Genomic DNA, 27,652 nt, shown 5'->3' with positions numbered 1-27,652 from the left:
GTTTACTGAATTAACGGCTGAGCTGTACTTGTAGTTTGTCCACGGACAGCTTGCACTGTTTAACAAGGCCATCTTGGTAATTAAAAAAGATAACACTACAGCTTTTGAGGTTGCTGAAGCTCATAAAGCTCTCAAAATAAACTTGAAAGAAAGGCTTCAAACGTTATTCTTATGTGTGTAAAAAGCATCTACAGGAATTTAGATGAGCATGTCCGTAACAGTGTGAAAGAATTTGATGGCTTTTATGAAAGATGCATTGCGTACTTGGATCTCTGGGAGAATAGTTTTGAAAACGCTGAACAGTTTACATGGGTCAGTCTGACCAAAACAAATGCTGTTGATTGGGAAAACGGCGAAACTCCTGCTGAAATTATTAGTAGCAGTCTTCTTGATGTAATGAAAATAAACAACGATCAGCTGTTTAATGAAGTTGTGCTTGCTAAGGAGTATTTGCAGTCAAATTGGGAACAGTGGAAGCAAGAAGAGACTACAAGAGATGTGATAATTTCAAGTGAAGAAAAATGGCTCGGGCTGTTTGCTCATTTCAAGGAGAATCACATAGCAGTCCCCAATCTGGTCAAGATTGTTGAGTATGCCTTCTACTTACCTGGGATATCAGCACCAGTTGAGAGAGTATTTTTGTTGATGGACAGCGCATGGACTGATGATAGGGGGTTTGATGAAAGAATCTACGGTTAAATGCTTGATGTCATGTAAAATTAATATCAGATTAGCTTGTGAAGATTTATACAACAAGATTAAAACTAAAAAAGACTTTCTAAAAGAAGTCCTCGCCAATGAAAAGTACATGTAAATATTGTTAGAATTTTTACTTCTCATCCAAACTGTTTCTTCTTACTTAAGTAATTTATAAATATTAACATGTAAGGAATAAAATGTTTAAATTTATATTCTAGTGTCATTTGTTATTGCCCCTGGTTTAGCTTCCTAATCAGTAAACATTCATTCATAGCACTGAAAACAAAACAAAAAAAAAAAAAAAAAAAAAAAAAAACTACCTTCTAAAACACGCTAAAAACCTGCCAAGGGTTTGTACTCTTGACCACCCGCGACCTGGGGGCATTCCGGTGTCATTTCACAAATCTGGCAAGCCTATCTAGAAGGAATAAATTTTTAATTTATTAATGAAGGGAAGAAATTTCGTTTGGCGTTAATTTTTTGTGAAATTGTAGTAAAGCAAGATTTATCTGCATACCAATATCAGACTACAATTTATACTTTTATTTTTTTTAATCGTGAAATTTTTTAATCGTGAAATTCTTTTGAAGTTTTAAAATCATATAGATAATATTATATATCTGAGGCTTTCAGACTACAAACTTCGGTGTTTTCTTAGATTTAAATAACATAAGAAAGTAATTCTAGAACACATACATATAAAGACGTTATTAAATTATTAATTTAGAAGAGTTTCTAAGATATGTGTCTTATCTTATAAAAATAGTCGCAAATTACTGATAGTTTAAGATCTGGCGAAGATGTTATCGCTGATGACAGTAGCGACGTTAAAGAAGCATATGATAGATGCTGTTTTTCCCCAAAATGATGATTTATGGTCCTAGATTTAGCTCGTAACTTGAATAGAGCGAGGGGGAGGAAGCAAAGGAAAGATCCAAATTAAATTATTATCTGAATTAGTTTCCAAAACGTAGCTCAAATATTTGGAATTGTGTTGCATTAAACCAAAGTTTTTTAAATGTTTTGATGTTTGGACCCCATAGTATTTAGGAAAATTTTGTGGGCCCCTGTCTATATGATTACTTATATCCAACACGCGCGTAAGTGAAACTATCAGTTTCTTCACTTGTACTGTAATACACTATTGCAGCTTTGGGCCATTAACTTTTATTTTTAAAGTAAAAGCAGCATTTCTATTGTAAAAAAATACGTCGAATCATTTTACTTTTTCTTTGTCTGTCTTGGCTTTATATATTTTCAGATACATTAAAGAAATAATCTAAAATTTTTGGCGACCGCCTACTGCAGATCTCGCGACCCGAAATGGGGTTGGGACCCACATTTTAAGAAACTCTGTATTAAACTAACTTATTTGCAAAGTTTCATCATGGAATGCTTTTACGAGAGTTCTGTAAAATTTTAATATTACAAGTGGTTGTTTAAATGACTTGTCCCTGGTAATACTGAAATATGTTTGTTTGAAGAAATGCTATATATTTAAATAGGAAACTGTTAATTTTAAAATATAGGGACAATAAACAAAACATCTTAATAAATACATTTAATAAATGCAATGATGTTTCGTACATGCAATGCGTAACAAAGGCAGCTTATAGAAAACATGAAAATAATATACGAAAGTACATTAAATAATTATATATGCAAACACGAAGAAAATACTCATACATAAAAATATTTTTTAAGTTATCTATTTTGCAAATAATGTTTAATAATTTTGCTGAACCTTGCCTTAATATGTGCGCACATTTAATTCATTTCGGAGCCAGAAATTATTTACAGAATGCCCTAGAAAATGCTCCGTGTTTCAGAAAACAAGGAATTACATTATGCATTTACCATATATATGTGCATATAATTAAATTGTATTAACATAAATAATGCAAAAAATAATAAAGGAAAATGCATAATTTGCACACACATTGACACTTGCTATAACCGTGCAGAGCATTTGTACTTAAATACATTTTAAATTTGTTCTTCATACAAAGCAATATATTCTAAGCGATTTTTGCAAGTACTTTGTGAAATATGTTATGTTCGAATTTATTATTTTATAATGAAAATACTACACATTTACGTTGCATGATTTTTCTTAAGGAGAAAAGACAATTTTCTAAAGCAGAATTTAGTGACTTCCTTCTTTTAGATCTTTCACTATAAATTCTGATAACCGCTCAACTTAAAATGTAATGTAAATGCTGTCATTCACGTATTTTAATATCTACTAGCTGAAGCAATTAATGGCTTTATGATACTTTTGATGTACAACATGCTTATTTAGGTTTCGTCATTATTTGAAATATCATCTGTTTTGAAATAATGCAAACAGAAATCAAACATTTTTGGATTTGTTTTGAAATCCAAATGAAATAACAAGTTGTGCGAAGTGAAAACAATAAAAATGCTGTTAAACATACTAAGATGAGTATCACACATTGGCAACCTTTTCCCAAATATTTATAATTTACATATAAAACACCCGCAATATATAAATCAAGTTCGTGAAATCGTAACCGATCATGTCGTTTTAGTAGTGGCCGTAGTAGACTGGTTGGTGAACTGGATAATGAATGGGTTGTTGAACGTAATATCCTTGATGGCCACCTCCTCTAACACCTCCATACCCTCCTTCATGGCCACCATGTCCACCACCATATGCGGCACCATGTCCCACATCATGATCTCGAACATGCTTGGCGTCGTTTCCGTACACCTTCTTATGATATCCGCCGCCACCAAAGTTTCCACCATATCCATCAGAATGTTTAGCCAGGTGTCCTTTATTATGATGTCCAGCTTCGTGGTGGGCGATCTGATGAGCTCCTCCATGTTTTTTCTGAGCATCGACGACACTGTGTTGGGCCCCTCCTTTATTGTGATGACCTCCTTCGTGGTGTTCGTGACCCGATTTTCCGAATTTGTGGTAATCGTCACCATGTTTCTTCTCATCGTGATAATTTTTGCCACCAAAGCCTTTCTGGAATTTGCCTCCGTGGTGATCGTAGAAATCGTGATGGTCTTGATATTTCTTCTTGTAGTCACTATCATGAAAGTCATCATGGAATGTTTTGTGTTCACCATGCTCCTCCTTGTGGTATACGTTCTTGAATCCTCGGCTTTTATGGCCTTTATCTTTGAAGATCTCTCCCCCTACTTTTCCACCTTTCTGTCCGTGACCTAAAATGAAATGAATTTTCATGAAGAGGCTATATTTTATGATGGGAAAGAATGTACACTTGAATGAAATATGTTCTATTAGTTATTACAAATTCGAGTGATAGTTGGATGCTTAAAAAATAATAATTTAAGCATTAAATGTTTTTCTAAATTTTAGTTTTAATTTACTTCCTGATCTTATGGAACAAATAGAATAAAAAATTAATAAGGTCAGTGTTTAATATTATAAGCATTAAAGACATTTTTAAATGTTGGTTTTGTAATTATTTCCTCTTTCCATGACACATGAGTTATTATAATATTAGGAAACTGTTTCTATCTGAATATAATTAACTATTTTAATGACATGAATTGTATTAACAACTAGCTAGGAACTGAAGTATAGTAAGTTTGGTCATCATTTGACAGAGCACTTGCCTACGTTTCCTAAATATCGGTGCCGCTATATATTATTTATTGATGCAGATTCATCAAGATTGAACGCTCATAGAGAAGCCGAAACATGTCTTGACTAAAATTAAAAGTGTAAAGATCTCAAAGGATTAGATTCATAACGCTAAACTGTCAATCAAAAGGAAAACTATACGTACGCTGGCGTTTCTAGTAGTCATTTGTGGATCCCGAACTACTAATAGTACAAAATTTGTTCAACTGTGCAAATGGACGAGTGGGTTGTAAAACGCACAAAAAATGAAGCATTATGGTGTGTAATGTATATTATGTCAAGCATCTGCTGATTATTCGTCGTGGATTGGATTCCTTCATAGTTGGGAAAGGAGAGGGCTGGTTACTTTTTACATCTGCAGTTTGTTATTGGAGTGGTTATTAGAATATTACAAAGTATACGGAGGCTGTCTGCCTAAAGGAAGAGATGCCTTTCTAAGAGAAATTAATTCGCACTCACGTTATACATTACATCGCTTGTGATGGTGTAATGATTACTGCGATAACAGCTCTTTTTTGTCTAGGAATAATTGCCGCTTCAAATCTTAACAAGAGGATGAAAATTTCCGCTGTCAAATAAAAGTTCAAAATAAAAGTTTATTTTCAAGTCACTAAAACTCTGAAATGTTATCGACTTTTAAAAAAGATAAAATATTTAATGCCAGTTTCACAGAAGTAGTAGCTAAAATGAGAAAAATTTGGGAAAAAATGTTTTAGAACAGAGTCAACAAATGGTTCTGGACTAATATAAGCCCCAAAACAAGGGTGATATTGAAACTTTTTTTAAAATAATTTTAAAAAATGAATATAAGCGTTTAGAATAGAGCTTCCGAGATTGGGTGCAACATTCTCAGAGGATGCAGGTGGCTTTATTCTTTGACTGTCGAATGAATAATCATGTCATTCAAACTGTAAGGTGAATATACTAGTTTGTAATAAAAATATTAATTTTGTACTTTGAGAAATACTAATGGAATTTCTCTTGCAAGGAATTGAATAAAAATATTCAAAAATGATTTTATGTTTTAGTTCTTTTAAGTTTTTATGTGGAATGATGAAAAAACTAAGATGAATACATCTTATTTACAACCTTTACTCTTGTTTTTAACATAACTATTGGTTCTTTCATGATTAAAACAAAATTTCGAATTAAATAATCTAAATTTCAGATTTTTTAAGCGAATTTTCAAAGACTTGTATGGAAACTATTCAGATTTTCTTTGCATGTATTGTTATGAATTCCTACATTTTAAAAATATATGGTATATACTGATACATTTTTAAAATTTTGCTGCTCCATCGGTGCATTAAAAGCAAATTTTAAAATTACATGATTTATATCGAAAAAACTACGAAAACACTCAAAATCCCGCTCTACCGCCAAGTAGCGAACTCGTGTTAGTGCTTTTGGTTTTATTTACTCTGTCGTTCAGTATTTCGTAAGAATTTGAAAACTGGATGATAGTTTAGTTTGACTAGGAGTTTCTTTACTATATTTTCTGATAGTAAATGCATTTTACATATCTTTTTTATTTATATCTTAAATTTCAAAATGGGTCATTTAAAATCTAATTATACTGATTAATTAATTCTATTATTAATGACTAAAGAATTTGCATAGCGGCCGTAAAAGACAAATACAGATCACATAAAAGTGTGAAATGTCTACTTCCTTTGCAACTTAAATGAGGAGATATGATTCCTTTTGAGGGAAAGAATAAAATAAATATTTCTTAAAGGCAGGTTATCAAAATGAAAGATGGAGATCAGCCTGCATATTATATCATTAATTTGATATAATGTAGAATTCGTATGTTATGCATATCTTAGACAGAAATAATACAAACCAAAAATTTAAAGCTTTTTTTTTTAGTTTCGTATTTATCTATAGTACGACACATAATCGAAATGACATTTTATCTCCTCTAAAAAAGGCAATTTTTTACTTAAAAAATGCAGCAAAATGTTTTTGATATTTTTATTCCCTTACACACTGCTGTGAAAATAAGATACAAATTTGCCTTCATTATTTGGAAAGAGGTAATATTAATTTTTTTGGTACAAAATATATAATTTGCATTTTTAGTCGTTAGTGAACGCAAAATGTTTAATTTAGTTTGCTTACCCCCGTGTTTCTCTTGTTCAACAATGCCATCTTGATATGATCCACCGTTTACAACACCCTTATGATCTTTCCCGTACTTGTCAAAATATGCTCCTCCCACAGCATGCTCTTTATGTCCTCCTTCTTCGTGCTTTTTAGCGAAAGATTCTCCTCCTTTCTTTACTCCCTCTCCGTGGACTCCATGGTCTTCCACAAATTTCTTATGACCACCGTGATCCACTACATCTACATGCTCCTCGTGTACACCATGCTTCTTTTCCCCGATTTCGCCTCCGTGCCCATCGTATCCTGAGTATCCTTTAAATCCTCCATCATGACCGTGATCGTGATGAGAAATGTGTCCACCGTGTTTGTGGTATCCTCCTCCTCCTCCTTCACCACCATGGCCTGAGTAACCTCCTACTCCTCCATGTGAATAACTTCCACCTCCAATGTATGGACCGTAAACGGATGCGTCTGCCTGAAGAGCCTCCTTCACGTCCGGTTCCTCCACTTCGTCTTCGTATTCTTCGGCTTCTAGAGCTACTACTTCCTCTTTAGCTCGGGCCGCTGCAACAAGGAGAAGGAAAAGTGCCTGGAATGAAAGATGACGAAATGTCGTTAACATCTGCAGTTACATCGTTAATAACCTATATCATTATTAAATAAAAAATACTCTCATTTGGCAAGAAAAAATACTGTCTTTTTCAAAGGCAAAGAAAAATGTTACTCTCATGTGTTTGCTATGCAAACTTTATTCTGCATGGAAACAATGCCTTTTAAAATTTGGAAAATATTTAGATTTAATAGGTTGATTAGATACCAACTGGAAGTACAAAAATTACCTTAAATTTTAACACTGCACTTTCAAACTAGATTCCATGAAGTTTTCAAAAACATCAAGTCCTCGTACCATTAAATTGCGGGGTAATATTTAATTCGTATTAAAAAAAAAGTGAGTAAAAGTGTTTTCAGATAAATTACTATTTAAGAATAAATAAAGAGTGAAACGAGAATTGGTTCTGTTGAAGTAAAGGGTAAATGAAACTGGAAGTTCGCGAGTGATTTAAACAATTTTCTAAAAATTAAATATTTTAAAATAATATACTTTTGTGAAATTTGAAAAAAAATTATATTCATTCACGTAATTTAATTATATGTTCAACGAATTGTATTAAATTTATTAAAAGATATTTCAGGTTTTGTTTTGTTAGTAAGAACATTATGCGTGAAAATAACAATTTTAATTTCCAGCGAATTTTACAGCATCCATGTAGTAAAAATCTGTAATATGAAGGAAAAATTTAATTGCGTTCAGTAATAAAATTCATATGAAAAAAAGAAACAATCTATAATTAATTTTATGATAGGGTAAAACATTTTTTAAATATAAAATATAATTTGAATAATTAATTATTTACTTAAATAAATAGTTTTATCTCTACAAAAATTTACTTATGTAAGAAACCGAAACAGTATTTATATTATTTTGTGAAGCTACGCATTAATAATTTAAAAATACTCTATTAAGCATAATGAAAACTGCACATAAGCATGTTCATGTATGCATGTACAGTTACAGATATACATTTCTTTGTTTGTATCATTTACGCAGAAGAAAAAGAATAGATAATTTTATCGTAATGTGTTCCAAAAAGTAAGTTTAAGGTAATTTAACATAATATGCTCTAAAATAGCCCTAGGGATATAATTTACTTAAAATTTGAAACGTTAATAATTTCAGTATATATTAATATCCATATATGTTATTAAACTAAAAGATGATAGCAGAAATACAGTATTTTAAGAAGCAAATATTACTATTCGAAATTTTCAATGAATAAGTGCAATAAAAAATTTGAATAAACTTTAATAATTTTCTACGTTGATATCAAAAGTGTTTCCTTCTCATAAATATTTAGATTTTGAAAGTCTAAAATTATTGTTTTGAAAATCTGTAATGAAATAGATCTATAATTCTTTATACTAATCTTTAAGTAAAATATTCCTCTGTATATTGCTAAGAAATTATTCTTTGCTGAGATTAGAAACGTTTTATGTAGCAATTTTCATTAATTTGGCTTTAATCATTTTTAAATTTTTATATATAAAATTTTAGAAAAATTACCAAAGTATTTTATTTATTTATTTATTTTAATCCATATGGCTGGATATTTGGAATTTAAGGCATTCATCATGAATAGTCGAGCTCATCACTCATTTAAATGTCTCATCACCTTAAAAATTGTCTAGAGTAAGTTATAAGTGGCGACTGATACTGCACCAGGAAAAAGGAGGAGGACGCAGATAAAAAAAACCGAGTCATACGCAGGATTTGAAGACCCTGTAATCTGGGCTAGTAGTCAGCCTCCGTTAAACATTAGACCGTATAATGTGATTCAGGAAAAGATATGAATTCATAATTTTTATATTATTTTTGAAATCTTAATTCAAAATATATTCCTGAAACTTTTTAGTTTTACTAAATTATAAATTGTTGTGACATGTAAATACTCTTCTAAAAAATTTCGAGAATTTATGTAGATTATTCTTTAATGTTTCGCATTTGCACAATACTATTTTTTAACCTTATCCATAATGAATTGTATTTTCAGAAAACGTTAAATAAAAGTAGCCGGAGTAATTTGATAAAAATACTTGGCCCAGAATTTATAACTATTGCAAAAGCATTTCGTAGAGGGGTGCATTTTTTGCAGCATTTCCGAATTATTTTGCAATGTGCTATTTCATTTCCAATGACCTGATTCGTTATGAAATTATACAGCCGGTAAACACTATACGCTTATTTCTTTTCTCATGCAATGAACTATTCGCTTTCGTGAGAAAGACCCATAGTCTGCAAATGCAAGAATTACAGTAGCATTTCCTCAAGTTTGAAAGCATAAAACATAAACCGGAAGCTTGTTTCTCAATATGCATTGGGCATTGTTTCGCCACCGTATTACAAATCAACTATTGATATATATATATATACTTCTTTTTCTGTGCCAGTTCTCTGTTCACTTTCGAGCGCATTCTAGAGTGCATTCATAGAAATTCGTGATCTATAATAAGGTCAATGACAATGAATGAAATCGTTCAGAGGTTTTTATTTTATTTTGTAGATACCATGCTCTCGAAATAAAGATTTGTGAAATTCAAGAGAACTATAGGCTCGATATTAGAAGTTGACGGGCCTTCTGCATGAAATACAGTATATGAACTTTAGCACTTAGCTTCAGTTTCTTTTTTGATTTTAAACTTAAAATAGTTACCTGCTCCATTTTAAGATCGAATTCAGAAATAACTGATAAAATTTCAAGACTTTTCCATTAAACGCACGTAGAAATTAAAAATGACAAAAGTTTTATTTAAATCTACCCCAATTTAAGGTTGCAATTTTATCAAGATTACTCTTGTTTTTTAGGCAGAAAAAATATACAGTCATCAAAACAGAAAATAAACACTGTAAACAGGAAATTTTAGTAATCCTTAAATGGGTGCTTGAAACTGCAGTATTAAGCAGTAACGCTGAAATTTATTATAACTTCAGCTTTAGAAACTGTGAGCACTACTCTTGTTAGGGCGAGACTCTATACATTTTACTCTAAAGGTAAACTTGTTATTATTAAGTAATAAAGACGAATTAAATTGTTAAATTGTTTTCATAGTTAGACAGCAAATATTATTTCAAAAATAAACAGGAAGATATCCTTAGTTTCGTAGATTTTAAGCAAAATTATGTTGATTTCGAGGACGAATAACATTAGGAAACTGAAATAGGACTTTTTTAAGGTATAGGTTATTTATAAAGATAGATATTTATTTAAATCTATATCAATTTAAGGTTGCAATTTTATTAAGGTTACACTTTCTATTGACGTATTTCTATTTCTATTAGAATAATGCTGCTTATCTTATATAGTCGTTCGTCTGTCTGTCATATGTATATGTATCTATGTCTTGCCGCACGTAGACATACATGTACATGCGTATATGATATACAGGGTGTACGTAATCAATGTTACAATGTTTAAAAAACGAGAAATAGATGGCATTCTTATAACGCGAAAAATGTTTACATTTAATATATTTAATGACAGCACTAAAAGCTTAAATATAATCTTTTTAAAATATGATCGATGAGAGATTTTTAAAAATAAAGTTAAATTTAGAGCTTAGTTAAGGAAGCAACAAAATATTATAAACGTATTGTATATAAACAAGCAAAGTAAATAGTTTCGTTACATTAATTTTAGGAAGTCTTTTAAATCTGCAGGAAGTGGGCAGTTTTTCAATTCTGGAAATTGCAAACCAATATTCTAAGTATATGCATTACAGTTGCTTTTTTTTCTTTTGAAAAGCTTTTTACTATTTGCGTGAGGAAATAAAATGGCCTACAAGGAATTAGAAGTTGAAAAGGGAAGATAGTTTCATAATAATTTCCGAAATTAGAAAGGTACTATTTGAGAAAGAAACTAGAATAAGGAAATTTTTTTTCTTGTCAAAAGAAACTAGAAAGTTTTTATTGCAACAAATACTCTAATTTCTTTATGTAACCTAGAAAATGCATCAAACAACAATAAGTAGATTATATAGATAAATTCAAAAGAAAGTATCGTATCTAATTTAATATGTAAGTTGCTGATTTTTCCTCGGTTCTTCCTTTTTGTTTCCTTATTCTCTTCTTGTTTTCTTTACATGATATCATGTTTTCGTTACCCGAGAGTAAAGGACGCGGAATAATAGTCCTTTAATTGTGTTTTTCCTCTTTGTTATAAGAAAATTGCTTAAATACTTGCCGCAACTAAATGACATTTATCCCATTATTTCTGAAGCAAGCGTTACGGATTACGCATTATGAGCCCCAGGTTAATATTTAAAATAACTTTTTTAACTGCGCTTATTACGCAAAGATTGAATATGATTGCATAGTAAAAGCGCAAAAAAGGGGAATGAAATATTATGTATTAGATTGAAAGCAATAAAATACGTAATTTTACATTATTCCAGGCTATAGACTATTTACATTTTGCACTAAAAAAATTTAAACGTTTGAGATTACTATTTCTTTTTTTTTCATTCACATTAAAATTTAAATCATTTAAAACTTTTTTTCCGTTAAAACAGTGAAACTTAGTCGTAAAAGATTACGTTCATGGTGAGCGTTTGAATGTAATGGCTTTTCATTCTTGATTTGAATTGATCTTTTGAATCTAATAGCGAGAGTAAATAAGTTAGATTAATCCAAAACTATAGAATACTTCGCATACATTCTTAATTTTACTACTGTATAGTTTGGAATTTCTAATCTACCCCATTATAAGAACTTCATGTGAAACTGTATTTTATTTTCAATTGAAATACAATTTCTTTTGAAAATGAAATTGATTTCTATCGAAAATTCGCCAAACCCTAGGGACCGGCATTTAACACTTACTTGATCTAAGGCCGTCCCTAGGGACTGGCATTTAACACATTAAAATAATCATTTCTTTCAACTGAAAATTTAATTAATTTTTTTTATTAACAGTTTAGTCTTAATGTAACCACTTAAAATGTAACGAAATTCATGATTTTTTTATTCAACAATTACGTTAATTTTCGAAATTTGCCTTAAATCACAGTTATATACTGAGGTTCTACAATAATAATTATAGAACATCTTTACGACAATATAGTTAACATTTCATTGTATAAATATTTGTAACTGCGTCTGTCGTTCTAATATTAATGTGATATTAAATTGAAATGAAGGAAAAGAGTACCATATTACTTCGAATTAAAGCTGTCTCTAACTTGAGCCGAAATAGGATTTTAAAATTACAAAATTGGAAAAATGATAAAAATAGCCACTCTCGAATAGCGCATTAGGATTTTAATATTGGAAAATAGAAAAAATAAACAAAAACAATAATTTTAACGTTGGATGTTGAAAAACCAGAAAAGTTGATACTGTTAAATAGATACTAATACAAATATAATAAACAGCTTACTTTATCGAAAAGTAAAATGTTAAAAAAAATCCGGATTGAATTGAAGCCTTATCCTAATTTTGAATTTTAAAAACATTAACAGAAAGTTCTACTTAAATTCAAAGTCATAGGGTAATTGTTCGTTAAAGTATTTAAAGTTATGTCTTATAAACCATTTAAATGCATATGTCAATGACAGGAAAATTTATATTAAATAAACTATTATTTACGCATTACGTAAAAACGTATTTACGCATTACGTAAAAACTGCAAACTTCAAAGAATGCAGTATGAATAATGCGTAACATGATGAGTTTTAAAACAGTACAGAAAATGCATTAGTTTAAAATATTTAGAAAAAAGAAAGGCTTCAAAAACTCAATTTGATTTCTAATCCAATTCAATAAAACTTTTCAATCTCAGTATTAAGTTAGTGCTAATGAACAGCACAACTTAACCTGAAACGAATGAAAAATAGAGAGGCAAACAGTGCTTATATTAGTTACTATGCCATTATTGATGGATGCTGAAGAGTAAGAAGAAGCAAAAAAGAATCTTATTTTAATAACAGTTGGATTAACTGATTCTCTTCAAAGTAAATTTTATTAATCGAGATAAAATATTTTATTGAAAAAACTAATAATGTGTTAAAAGTAGTTAAGATTTATGTGAGTTTAAAACTGATTAATTTTCGCTTATTATTTAAAGCTGATGGTTTTTATCACGAATGAATAAAAGATGGAGTTAAGCCAAAAAATAGGCAGCAATTCAAGAAATACTTGCTTGAAGTTTTCAATAAACTGATTAATAAACTAAATTTGATAATTCTCAAATTAATTCTGTTTGAGAATCTCCACTTGCGCGTATCAAAAATGTCAACATCACTTTTCACCCGGTCTAGAACCCATCTTCTTCCTTCCATCTTCAGAACTAGTTCATCAGCTCTGATCACATCTTTTGTAGATATGAATTTGGTTCTGTGGATTGAATTAGCGAATTATTTATATTTTTCGAAAATGAAATATGAAGTTATGAAGTATTTTCTCCATTTTTTCCCCATGCCTTCGTGGTGCAACTGGAAGCACACTCGACGCGTATTCTGGAGTTCCGGAGTTCGAATTACAATGGAGTTACTGCACGTTTCACGTCTACTGCTTTAAAAAGATAAAAAAAAACCTAATGATTCTACAAGTGACACCCGAACTAAAAAGGGTGAGTTGCCAATTATCATTTGACGAAGAACGCACACACATGCGAAGCATCTTTATCATTATGAAGTTTGATTTTGTGAAAATAAGCAATTCTTCGGATAGCAGTATGGCATTCTGATTTATGATTCCTTCGTAATGAGAAGATATGTTAGCCATAACGTTGCATTAATTTTCATTTTTTAATTTATTTGTTATTAGATGGGGAGTTTTGTGAGTTCAGCTTTAAACCGGCGCGCAAACTTATTTAGTGTTTTGTTGGCAGCTGTCGAGTAATTACTTTGCATTTATCCGCTTCAAAGTAGTTGCCTAAAAATAATTCCTTTTACCCGATCTTAAAGAGAAATTCTGACGCATCAAGACGTCGGGACAGTTCATATATAGATGAAATAGTGTTTAGTATATGTATATTTTATCTTAATCTGCTTTAGTCACTTTAAAGCACATCTGCGCTAATTTCTCCAGCCATGTTTGCACACTAAAGGACCAAATCAAATGCTTTTTGAAATCAAAAAGCATTTATTAGAATTTCTCTTTAAGATCGGGTAAAAGGAAATATTTTTAGGCAACTACTTTGAAGCGGATAAATGCAAAGTAATTACTCGACAGCTGCCAACAAAACACTAAATAAGTTTGCGCGCCGGTTTAAAGCTGAACTCACAAAACTCCCCATCTAATAACAAATAAATTAATTTGATTTCAAAAAGCATTTATTGAAATTTTGGATGCTATATACAGCAGAGATGCAAATCATTTTGTATTTGCTAAATTATTGAATATCAGAACGGCAGAAGGTTTTAAAAGATTTGTTCAGGTAACATTTTACAAAGAAATCTGAAATCATTTTTACTGCAATTAACAATAATCATATCAATCAGTTTGCATATATTACTATACATTTTCCGTTATATAAATTACGTAAACAGAAATAACATATACTGAATATTAATGAACTGAACCATTTTAAAGAAACACTTTTATTATAAAAACAGGGAAACTGTACCTGCGACTTCGAAATAAATATAAATTCCTTCAACGTTTTCTTTGAATCCACTTAATACTAACCGAAATTAATGTTATTACTTCATTCTTTAAAATTAATTACTTTATGGCTCAGACATTTTTATGAAGCGTGTAGGTTTCATTAGAGTAAAAGGTTTCGAAAGGAGTTAGTTACACTGAAAGTAATTAACAGACCCATAAAATCGATTCATTTCAGGCTCAATTTTACATTTACGAAAATATCACAGAAATGAATGTATAAAGATAATTATTATAGTTAACTTTGCAGATCATTTCAAATAGCCATTTGTCGAGCTCAAAATAAATAATCACAATTTCGTAAGATTTCTCTATAAGCAATAACAACGGGAATCAAAAGCAGAAAAATTAATTTCAGAACTAAAAGTAGTTTGCATAAATTAAGAATCACTCTATTTGTTACATACTTATCCTCGAAAATGATAAGTACAAATATGTAGAAGCATTCAGTTATTGACTGAAGAAAGTATCGAATTATCCTAAAAATATTTAATATTATACTTCAATGATATAAAGTCGTTATTATTTAAATAAGCTGCACAAACATATTTTTACAATGTGTGATGGTACACTTTTCTAATTATTCTTTACCTTACTGAAAGAAATGAAGAAACATGCTTTCTTCTATTATTTGTCCCCACTGCAGTGTATTTGTAATATAGGTATGTATACAAATATGTTGCTGTACGCTACTATGTAATACACAAATATACATCAGTATGACTACATATAGAAAAATCCCTAAGGATGATAATCGATTCATAAGCAGATAGTTGCAATCATGACAGGAATCGTTCAATAGGCAGTTTTATTTCTTTATTTTAGTTTAGCTATGGACGCAAACGTCCATAGCTAAACTGGCGTAAAAAGCGCAAATGTGTTTGCATAGTTACATTTGAACTTTATACATATTTAAAGAACAAGATACCAGTAGCTGGCAACAAGCTTGGAAGCCAAAGAAGCTGAGAAGAAATACACATATTTCAGTTGGAAATTTAATCTAGGTTAGAAATAATAAGAGTTTGGGTTCGATTTCATTGCAATCGGTTAATTAATAGTTAAATGAGAAAATTTTAACAGTGTTGTTAGCTGAAGGATACTGCATTGTTAATATTGAATAATCAAGTATGCAGTCTAACGTGATAAAGATAAGTTTTGAAATTACGACATTTAAAGAGATTGATTATAATAATTGCTTACTAAATTAAAAATGGGACGTGCTATATATACGAAATTAACAGGCTATATATAAGTCGTAAATATATATATATATATATATATATATATATATATATAAGATATATATATATATATATATATATAAGATATAAATAAATTATATATATATATATATATATATATATATATATATATTATATGATATAAATAAATTATATATATAATTATATATATATGTATATAAATGAAAAAGAAAATCTTGGAACTAAATTGAAATTTTTTGTTTCTTTTAATATGTAAATGTTTAACCATTTCTTCAGAATTACCAAATTGAGTACATCTAAATTTAATGTTAAATTATATATATATATATGTATATAATATATATAATTTATTATTAGAAAAGGTATTTTATATATCATCTCCAAGGGAAAAAATAATTAAAGCTATGAATTATTAGAATACATTTTTTAGCAAGTATTTTAGGTCAGTATTTGAAATAATTAGATTTCTATTGTAGTAAAAATCTGTGTAGTAGTTAGCGATGCTGGCTGCGGTATCATTAGATTCGGACTCGAATCGGAGAGAAGGCTTAGGTTTCTGTAAGTGTTTGTGCGACATACTAATTAAAATACTATTGCCTCTTTCTAAACACGGACAAAGCTTCTCTCTTCTTACGGGTGTACTTTTATGACCTGAGGCGCACACTGGACAAAATTGACATCTGAATGAAACGACTAAAAAACCAACGAGTATTTGTCATTCCCGGTGAATGCATAAAGATGAAATATTTGGTTATTTGGAATAATAACAGCATTTACATGTATAGTCTGTACATGTAATACATAAGGAATTAGAAACTATTAAAAATATTAGTCCTTATGATTAAGACCAATACAAAAACAAATTTCAAAGTTTAAAACAAATTATAAAATATACTAAAATATTAAAAACTGAATAATATTAAAAAGTTTCCAAATTTATCAGATTATTTGAATTGATTTGATTTTAAGTTTTCCATTTTCGTACATTCGAAGAATTAGAAAATAAATCTCAAATATTAGGTCTTAATAACATAGCGTAAACTAAAATATTTAATATGAAGGTTTACCAAATAAATTATAGCTATGAATTTTAATTTTTGTTATAGGGGCATTTTGGTTCCATTCCTAACTCACACAGCTTTTAGAACGAAAAAGATTGGCATTGGCATCAAAATTAGTCAAGCTGAATTTATGAGTTCTTTCTATTTATTCGAAGATCTTTTACTAAAATATTTAATAAGGTTTCAGAATAAATTTATCCGCTAACATACTTGAATATTAAATCAGTTTTGGAAATCATCGTGAAATGAATTATAAAATGTATGAGACGTATTGAAAATCTCTGAAACTCAGTCTTAGGCATCTTTCACAAAAGTTTTAGATATATTCTCAAAGCTTTCTTGAAAGTTAATCTCTTTATTTATTTCCGTGTCATGCGTTGCCTGGATTCCAAATATTTCAGAACTGACAAGCAGTCCTGAAATGTAAGGATACATTAAAAAAGAATATTTCATGCATAAGCACTTCTCGCATAAACAAGAGAATGGAAGAGATTTAAAGTAATAATGTACAGTGATATTTATTGAAGCTGTTTTAAGAACGTAGTCTTCTTTTTAAAAGTAAACTTTAAGTATAAAAATTCACATAAACCGATATAGATTTCCATATTCTTTAAGGCTAGAATTCTATACCGATTTATTTAACGTTATAAAGTATTTCTCCCGCCTTCTTAGCGAGCTTTCGTGGTGTAGTGGTCTGCACGCTCAGCCCGTAATTGAGAGGTCCGCGGTTCGATTCCCGGCGAAGGCGTTGCTAATTTTTCATCTTGCCTGCTTTCAAAATACCTAACGTCTCTACAGTGGCGCTCGAACTAAAAGGGTGTTGGATGATGTTTCTCCTCACCCAGGATTTGGCGATTGGGTTCCCTAAAAACCCCAGTCGCACTTTAAAAGGGGGAGTATATAAGGTATTTCTCCCACCTTCTTAGCGAGCCTTCGTGGTGTAGTGGTCTGCACGCTCAATGCGTAATTGAGAGATTCGCGGCGAAGGCTAATTTTTGCTAATTTTTCATCTTGCCTGCTTCCAAAATATCTAATATCCCTACAACCTGCTTACTATCTTCACTACCGCGCTAGAAAAGTGTTTCCGACCATGCATTGCTATGCAATTTCTCATCGTCTAGGTGTATTCTACCTTCTACCTCTTTTGAAGGTTTGTCATCACTGTACTAATACACCCTGTATAAATTAAAGGCACGCAAAATCTGTTTGTACTGAAAACTTCTTGAGAACTTAGTGGAAGGAGAAAAGGGTTTACTTGGATTCCATTTCAGGACCTATTAAAAAGTACATCGCAGAATGTAAAATTCATTTGCCATTAATATAAGTCTATGATTAACCACAAGCGTAAATGTTCCCGTCTATGATTATTCATGAGATCTTTGCGTGCGTTTCACGTCCAGGTTTGGAATAAAAAGAAACATCAGTAAACGGTTTTGTATTAGTAAGTAATAATTATTAAAATAGAAATAACAGCTACAATGTAATGAAAATAGCAACTAGATGAAAAGAACTAAGTAAAATTTGCTTTGTTATCTCATTTGTTATAAACTTTGTGAATGAACTTAGGGTAAGTATTCCGCTAATTACAGAATATTTCGGGGCATAGATTAGGACTTGGTGTTCTCCAGATCCTGTAATATTATTGATCCAAACACAGGTTGAGTAAACCTGTTTGGCATTCTGCAGAAACAACCACACATGTTTAAAATAGGGGTGTCATTCTTAAATAAAAAAGAAACGCTCTTCTTACATTTGTTTTAAAGACGTGTACAGGAACATCGTTATGGCGAAATTTTATTTGTCATCGAATATTTTCCCATTTTTAATCAAGAAGACGTAATGGATTACAGGAAGAAATTATATATATATATGTATAATTCCTTCTCATATACAGTAAAAATTACAATAGAGTCTGCTTAATGTTTGCCGTTAATGTTATTATTAGAATATTGTTAAGAAATTGCCGAAATCCCATTTGTTTGCATGCGAAAACATAGAAAATTCATCGCTTATTGGGATCAACAAGTCGGTTTATTTATCGAAGTATTATCAAATGATTTTTTGGATTGAAGTACAGTCGTTAAATGAGATATTAACCCGTCAAATAAGATCAAAATGAATTATAAAATTTGCCAAGCATCAGAAAAATGTTGCCTAGTAATTTATTATGCTGTTAAACAACTTCTTTGTGGTTTAAGTCAATTATTTGATATTAGTAGATTTTGACTACCTTAGAAATTATATTGAGGATGATCAGACAAGGTCGCTATTATTCAGAAGCTTACCTCCCAAAAAAATCTGTGAATTTTTTCTTCTAATCCTTTAAAAATATTCCTCGAAAACAACTAATTTAAAGAACGGTTGATTTTGTTTAATTTTAAACTTTATATTTGCATATTCTTATACAGTGAATGAGGGAATCTTTCTCAGCATTAAGATTAGGGGTATTGTATCAGCCAAATAATTTCCAGACAAGTTGTGAACAGCTCGTATTGAGTTAAAGGCATTATGAGAAGATCATAAATAAAGTTTTTCATTTTTTTAATTAAAATTTTGTGAAACTATTTATTCGCTCAAAGGGTATTAACCCAAAAGAGGGCTATTAATTTCATTTTGGCATTTTGAGTCGAAATCTAAATGTCCGTTTCACTTTTCAAATTGTAATTATCCTGCAGGTAATGTAAATTAATAGTAATCCTGCACCGAATATGGGAAGCCTGGAAGCCCTAATTTGGAATTTGGAACTTGGTTTATTATCGATTTCATATTTTGTAACACTTCAACGAATTTTGAATTAAGAACCTCAACGATTTCAAAGCTTCTTAATCAAAAATTCAAAGCGTATAATTCATATTCAAAGCGAGCAATGCCAACTCAGCACGAAAAAATAAACAATTTTATTTCTAGCGCGCGAGACTGTGTATCGGAAATTCTAAAGATAGGCTCATTTTAAATTATTTTTCGATATTGCTATTGAATTAAATTTTATATTTTAAGTGCGAAGAACATGATATTTGATAAATAAAGTTAACATTCAAAACGTTAAAAAAAGCCTCTTTGGGCGTTTTTTTATATGTTTCTTGTAATAGATCATTAGAAAATTATTTAGTTTCGCAACATATTGCCAGTCATTCTCTTTGACCATATGATGAGCACATAATAAGTTTTAAAACTAATTTATAATTAAATGTGTCTTTATATTTTTTAAGTTTATAAACAGTAGTCAACTAGTGCGAGTGCATTATAATTTTCTTTCCTTTTTACCTTGAATGGCGGAACCCTGCGGTTTGAAGCCCGGAACCCCAGGGTTTCTTGGAACACAGTTTGAAGACCACTGATCTAGACTGCTGAATATTCTAACACTTTTTCACCTAGATACATGTTAGGATAAATGAATGCATTTATCTATTTGTGGAGACAGAGATTTTTATGTCTTGAATTTTAAGGAAAAGTGTGAAAGTGCTCTCAGTCGCCTTTCATCCGTTTTGGAAGCTATGAAGTACAACTTGATAAGAATACGCTGAACTTATCAAACCACAGAATTTGAATTAACGCGTTTAATGACTGAGTCACACTAACATTAATTTTCAGAACGAATTATTCTTCAATTAATATTTAATACTCGTGGAAAGTCCGAAGGCTGTTTTGTTTCATCAAGCATAAACTGAGCAATGTCCGTTTAAGTGGCTTAACAATCATAAATTTTGTCGCTCAAAGATGAATATAATAAAGTGTATACGTTAGACTTCTGCAAGTGCTGAGAGCTTGCTGAATAGCATTATCTTCATATGTTTAGATCTATACAGTGTTAAGTCGGTAACTGATTACATGCCTACTAATAACTTAACGGCTTTAATATAATTGCACAGTTAAATCTGAAATCCCGAGGGAATTTCTGAGGCTTTTAAGCACTAGTGAAATTGAAGGAAAAGGGAAAGTGGAATAACTCGTATATAGTCGTAATATTTCCTACTATTTTGCGGTTGTAGTTTGCTGATGGAACTATTTTATTTTCATGTGTGGTTACCTGAAATCAAATCGGAATGAAACTGCTTGTAAAAATCCACTAAGAGTTTGAAAGTTTAATAACGTTTGCTTGGAAAATAAGCCAAACGATGCTGTAAATTAATGCAAACGGTTCTTTAGAATCAAAACATCTTTTATTTATTCAAACAACGTGTCATATAATTGTAATTATCTAACGGACATTATTATTTAAATATATTTTAATTTATATCAAGTATATATTATTATTAATAAACAAAGATTTAATGAATTAAATATTGTGTTTGTAGAATCATTAGTATATTTTAAAGCAGGACATGTGAAAAATGAGCAATACCTTCGCCGGGACTCGACCGTAAACCTCTCGAAGACGCCCCGAGTGTGCTACCATTACCACACGAAGGCATGCAAAAAGGAGGGAGAATATACCTTATATGTTTGCTGTTTTAAATCGATCCGTATGCTAAGTAATTTAAATTATAATCTGATAGCTGTCATTGGAATTACGGCTATAATTATAATTTGGAAGAAAAATCCAAAATTTTGTATCACGTTAAATGGAAAAATTATGAAGACTAGTTATTTGTCAACGTATATGAAGGATAAATTGAAGTTTCAGACAATGACAATACTTGCCAAGTGGCGTGAATGATAAAAGACATGTTAGCGTAACGTTACGTAATATAGACTGCAATAAAGATGTTGCTAATCAAAGACAGAGAACAAGACTGATTTTTAATAAGAATGGGGATATATGCATTTTGACTATCAAAGAGTTAACGGAGAATCTTATTTATATACATTAACTGCATTAAAGTTGAAGCCATTCTAAACATTTGTAGAATCAAAGTAGAGCAAAGCTTGTTTGAATTTTAACCAAAAATTAAATAATGATTTTTAGTAACAGTTTATGTATTGTTTTAATTATTTATCTAAAGAATATTCAATTTTTTTATAGAAACTCACTTATTTCATTCAACAACCGGCTATAAAGTCGAACAGATTATTCCAGTCTTTGAAGCGTAAATAAATTCGGGGCAAAACAATTATCTGATTAAATGTATATTAATAATTAATTTTATCTATATAAAGGATTTCATCTTCTAGTTCAGTAATAGAGAAATAAAAATTGTTATTTTAGCATTCTACAGCCGTTAATAGAGGTATGATCACGATTTACTGATACCGAGAAGCATAAAGAAACTTAGAGGAATATCTGAACTTTTTGTTTCGATCAACAGAAACAACTTTAAGCTTTAAAATTTTATGTTATTCTAAATAACAACAAATATGAATTAATATCTTCACAGTTTTACGAACGCTAACTGCATAAGCAATGCGTAGGAAGACAGGCAAGTTTTTATATGAAAAATAAAATATATATAAAAAGACGGATTCATTTTATATGTTGCGAAGACATTTTCAATTGCTAAAAAATTCTTATTTACGGAGCTGTCATTAAAGTTTCTGTCTAACGAATATGCTTCGAATTTAAATTATTTTTAGATAAAATCTACAAAAGAAGATATGTTTAAATTTAGCAATTAAAGCTGCTGGTAATTGGGCATTTATTCAATATGAATACTTAATATTAGCTGACGCTCAAATTCTTTATAAAAAATAATTCCTTCACTTTAAATACTTCAGTTTAACTTGTACATATCTCTTTTGCTGCCGCTGAAACGTTTGTCTAAACTCAAAATCAACGCTTCTCCAACTAAACCAGTTCGCTGAATCTTTCAGTTTACTCAGAAACCTGGTAACAAAATACTTTCTTCATACATAATTTAAAACTGACATCCCTTTCAAATTTGAAACGTTAGAATTTTTAAATTTTTCTACAATGCCTCAGAGATAAAGCATTACGTGAAATATTATCTTACGATTTTTTACAAAATCAAAGTTCTCATGAATTTCTTCGTATGAGTGATGACTGTTTTTTTTAATTTATAATTTTTAAAAATCTCAAAAAGTCAACTCAAGGAACTGATTCATAATTTTTTTCCTAGAAGTCATTACATTATGAACTTTTAATAATTTTAAAAGCATAGCCATACTCTCAAAATTAAAAAAAATATTTTTAATAAATTAGGAAAAAAGAATAGATTAACTTACAGTTTTTCCTATATGAAACATTATGTGATGGAACAATAAACTCATTTACATTTTTCGGTATATAAAACGTTATTTTACGACCTTCAACAGCTTAAAATATTTGAAAGCCCTGCTGAATCCGACATCTTGAAATTTTCAGGTTTTCAGAACCCCAGGAGCAAAACAATGTCTGAATGAACTATATAAATATAATTGTCGAGAACTTATCAGAAATCTGAAAAAAAAAGCTGTCAACTTGAATTCGTTTCACTGAAATAATACAAAACAGCACGCAGAAGTGCTATATGAAACAGCGTGATGAAAAAGTGCCGGAAGTGTACAAAAGGGAAGGGTAGCAAAAGCATTCTCATTATACAGGCATGAGGTATGTTTTTTCGGTATTTCATTCACCAAGCAGTAGATTAATACGATTAAAAATTGCAAAACAAAATGCATGAAAAACTGTTATAAAATTAAATGATTTTATTGTGAAAATTTACGAAAATATATAAAATAAATTTTAATAAGTTTAATAATTTGTTAATAAGTTAAGTAAGTTCTGTTGAGCATATAAATGTTTCTTAGTTCCGTTATAAGCAAAAACGTATAATTCTCATCCTAAAATTGTTGTGACATTTCATACTGAACTGGCTATAAAATTCGATGTAAAACATCAAAATACTATAAGGAAACTCAAGATGCTCGTTGAGTATGAAACATATATAATGCATGTCAGTTTTAAAAGAACAATTAAGAATTAATCTTTTCTGTCCAAAACTAGTAGCTAAAGCAAGTAAAGAACATTCATACATCTAAACATAAGAATTCACTGAAACAAATTTTAGTATTTATTAGAACATAAAGGGTTTTAGCTTTTTAAGCCTGATTTTACATATTTTGTTATATAAAAAAATTATTATAAGTAATGTTAATATTCCTTTGTGCAAACCTTGAAAGTCACATGACTAATAATCTTCAGGTGGCTTACTAAAATCAATTTAACTTAGAGAATTTATGCTTAGAGAAAGATTCTGTATTCCGCTGTTGAGTATTCCTGTATTTATTGGTTACTTTTTGGTTCGTAGTTATTTTTCCTACAAGATCTATACTTCAAACTTTTGATAGCATGTAAGAAATTCGAAATAATTTGAAACAGGAATTATATAAAATTGTGAGAGAGATTTACATGTCATATTTTTGAAGCTAAATTAAAAGTAGCTTAAAATTTAGATATTATTACGATTTTGCGAATATAACTAAACAACATAGTTTAATTAAATATAAAAACAATTAAAATATCTTGATTACGGCTACAATCTCCCTTTGAGCAAGAGAGTAATGAGTATTTAAATCAAAGTTTGCATATCATTGCGCGTTTTTATGAAGTTTTATGTTCTTATTAAATTATTATTTTCGAGCGGATAATTTTTATGGCTTCATATTGTCTGACACTCAGGACTGTTTTAGAATATTAATATATAAGCTCTAACTTAAAGCTAACAACTTAGTTCCACATGCTTTTGTTTCAGTTTGCAGTGTTTAAATATGAAACATTTAGGTACGAAATGATTACGTGGAGCTAAAGGTGAAGATTACTAAAACTAGAGCTAATTTAAGAATGTTATACAAGAAATGAGAATACTGTTTTGGTTCTGCTAATATATCAGTAGAGATAATCTTACGGTTGACCAGTTTTTGTCTGTCACAACGTGTGTGTGTGATTATGGCAAAACCTTGGGGGCTATCTGCCTAAGGGGAGGGATGCCTTAATGGAGGACTTTCTAAGGGAAACATAACTCGTATACACGTTACACATGGGGAAAACCCCGAAAACTCCCATGCAGCCAGCCCATTTGCGGGATTCGAACCTCGGACCGAACTACCAGTGTTCAGCGACTTTACCGCTCGGCCGCTGGTGGGCTGTCTGTCAAAACGAGAATGATTGAAGCATACTATTGCCCTTCCATACTCTGTTCGTTATTTATGCTATTTCGTTCTCTATTCCTGGTATCTCAACAAGTTGGTTGCATAGCATATTCTTGTTTTTGGCTGCGTTTAAAATAAATACGAACAGGTTTCCCTGATAAAGTATCTCTATAAAAAGCATTCCGCGTAAGCTAATGATTCTTCGCGAGTTTTTCTGTAATGAATTATTAACCAATTTGTCAGCATGAGATTGAAATGACATATCATAATATTGCAATGTTTTGCTCTTTATTCCCTTGAATTTTCTGCAAAAAAAGACTGGACATGCATGTACTTGCTAATAAGGAAGTTGTACTTTTATTCTGAAAAATGCTTTATTTTTACTAAATAATTTATTCTTTGCACATTTTCTGTATGCTCAAAGCTACAGGGTTTTCCCTTTAAAGGAGCTCATGAACTACCGCGAACTACTTACTTGAACATACGCTGAATTCCGACTAACTGAGTGGATGGCAAAGAGTATTCTCAGAGAGGAAAGTAGTTCGCTTATAGTAATTTGTTGCATAGTATTATTTTAGGGTCGTTGGAAGCCAAAAATCTTCAAAAAATGGAGATTTGGGTTTTTTTGGGAGATTGGTATTCTCTACATTTTTATCTTTCTAATAATACAATACTCTAATTTCTATGAAAATTAGAACTGTAAAAAAACTAGTTTTAATTTATCATCGAATGCTTTGATAAATGAGTATTTTACTTAACAATGCGTTTTTATCCAAATGTGATTTTTTTACTCGATGTACCCTTTCTCAAGAACTACTGCTAACAGGTATGTAAATTTTCCATGGTTTATTTATCAAGCTTCCTAATGTTTCCTAAAATGAACTTTACGAGATAAACTGCGAAAATTATTTTTTAGTGTGAAAAAAGTGCTAAATTTTTAATATGCCTGATACAATATTTTATAAATTGCTGTAAATCTCAAAATTTTTCAAAAGCTCATTTCAATATAATCAGAAAGGTGTACTTTAATTACATAAGAAATTTCAAACGTGTATCTATAGCACGTTTTGAGAAAAAAAAAATAGAAAATGACTAATTTAACATGATCGGTATAGGGGGTTCAAACTCCTCTTAAAATGCCTAAATATTAGTCGTTTAAGCCCTAAACTGTTTCTTTTTCCTTATAGCTCTGATTACGTGATGTTATTCTTATCATATTATAAAGTTCTAACAATCTTTACTTCGTGAATTAGCCCTATTAACTAAATTAATGCTAACCAAAATAAATTGAATTAAATTACAGCTTCAGGACATGAAAAATTACCAAACTAAAATTGCAAACCAAGCATTTATTTCTGGCAACTTTTATGACTGAAAACTTACAAAAATGGTACATGAATGTCAGCAATTCAGAATCTATGCACATAAAGCTTTACACATTAATAGTAATTAAAAGTTAGTTCTCGGTAACAGTGAAAGGGGTGGCTGCTTTGGTTAAATCCTTCTACGTTTCTCGTAACTTTGGTTTTAAATGAAGACAAGGCTTAAAAGCGCAGTGGTTCTTTTTGTTTAGGCTAACAAACATGAACAGGCGCATGGGACGCTTGATGTATACGCATTAGAGAACTTTAGAGCAGGGTATAAGCCTACTATCTAATCCCTCTTTCAGCCTTTTCTCTTTATTAAATGCGTATTAAGATTACATCTTCTGAAAAAACTCAATTAAAGTGGAATGAAAGAATAAAGAAAAGCGAAATTGAAATAATAATTGGTTAGTTAAGTAAATCCTTCCAATATATGCTATGGATGATTTCCATACCAAGTTTCTAATATAATTTGTAATTATTTTCCATCCTTTGAATCATGAGGTAAATTCGATGTATTATTTCAACACAGGTTCAATGCACATCAGACTTTTTAATGCGGAGATAGAACACAATAGTTTATTTTTGAATATTTAGCGGACCTATTTACTAACATGCAAACAAAATATATATCAGGAATTAACTTTCGTTTCTTTTCAACATTGAAAACCAATTTCGTTTTCTTTAAATTACTGTAATAAAAATACATACCCACAAAAAGCGTTGTGAGAACATAGCTTTAAATGTTGGACGGCAGATACAGAAGGATTTCCGGCGAAATGAGAACACTGTAAGTAATCCCTAAACTCTTTATAAAAAATCCAGTGACTATCGCTCTCTCAGATCTGATCCCCAACTGACTATTCGTCGCTAAACGCTACCATTTTAAATAACGAATTCGAAACGATTCATGAAACCGAAACGAAAACAAAAAAGAAATAAAAAATTACTCACCGGTAGCTCCTCCCACCTTGCTAAAAATCAAAAACCGGTTCTTGAGAAAACTCTAGTGGATAACGCAGAGAGAAGAGAGGAAAAAAATATTCTTGCTCTGTAAAAAGTAATGATAAAGCAAACTCAACGGACCTCGGATAAGACGCTGGTTTTACAATCACCCTCTTCTGTGTATCTAGACTGTAACGGTTTACTGCATTGGGAGATTTGTAAAGGCGTTGTCAGTTTTTTTATAAATTGTTTTTTTTTTTCTTTATGTCGTAAGGTTCTGAATGAAGAGATTTTGGCGCGCGTGTATTTTTTGATCACGAGCAGCCGTTCGTGACTTTTGCGAAATGAAATTGCCGTCCTATTAA

General features: G+C 30.4%; 1 protein-coding gene across 1 annotated transcript; it reads right to left on the bottom strand.

The window, feature by feature from the left end:
* Window positions 1-2,245: 2,245 nt before the first annotated feature.
* Window positions 2,246-27,211, bottom strand: LOC146996809 (uncharacterized). Its single transcript, XM_085818698.1, has 3 exons — window positions 27,054-27,211; window positions 6,467-7,040; window positions 2,246-3,897 (listed from the first exon to the last, which is right to left on the bottom strand). Exons 1-3 carry the CDS (start codon window positions 27,075-27,077, stop codon window positions 3,248-3,250), a joined length of 1,248 nt encoding a protein of 415 aa, XP_085674824.1. The 5' UTR covers window positions 27,078-27,211; the 3' UTR covers window positions 2,246-3,247.
* Window positions 27,212-27,652: the final 441 nt, after the last annotated feature.

Source organism: Stegodyphus dumicola, chromosome 6, assembly GCF_044657685.1.
Source record: "Stegodyphus dumicola isolate Sdum_Otavi_A_Nest chromosome 6, ASM4465768v1".
NCBI classification, from domain to species: domain Eukaryota; kingdom Metazoa; phylum Arthropoda; class Arachnida; order Araneae; family Eresidae; genus Stegodyphus; species Stegodyphus dumicola.
Note: the sequence above shows the minus strand (reverse complement) of the source record. Positions and strands in the feature narration are given on the sequence as shown.

Excerpts from the sequence above, each read along its gene's own strand:
- LOC146996809 (XM_085818698.1), bottom strand. The coding sequence starts at position 27,077 with ATGTTCTCACAACGCTTTTTGTGG. Across the intron at positions 7,041-27,053 it reads TCTCACAACGCTTTTTGTGG|GCACTTTTCCTTCTCCTTGT; the intron begins GTATGTATTTTT and ends CTTTCATTCCAG. Across the intron at positions 3,898-6,466 it reads TGAACAAGAGAAACACGGGG|GTCACGGACAGAAAGGTGGA; the intron begins GTAAGCAAACTA and ends ATTTCATTTTAG.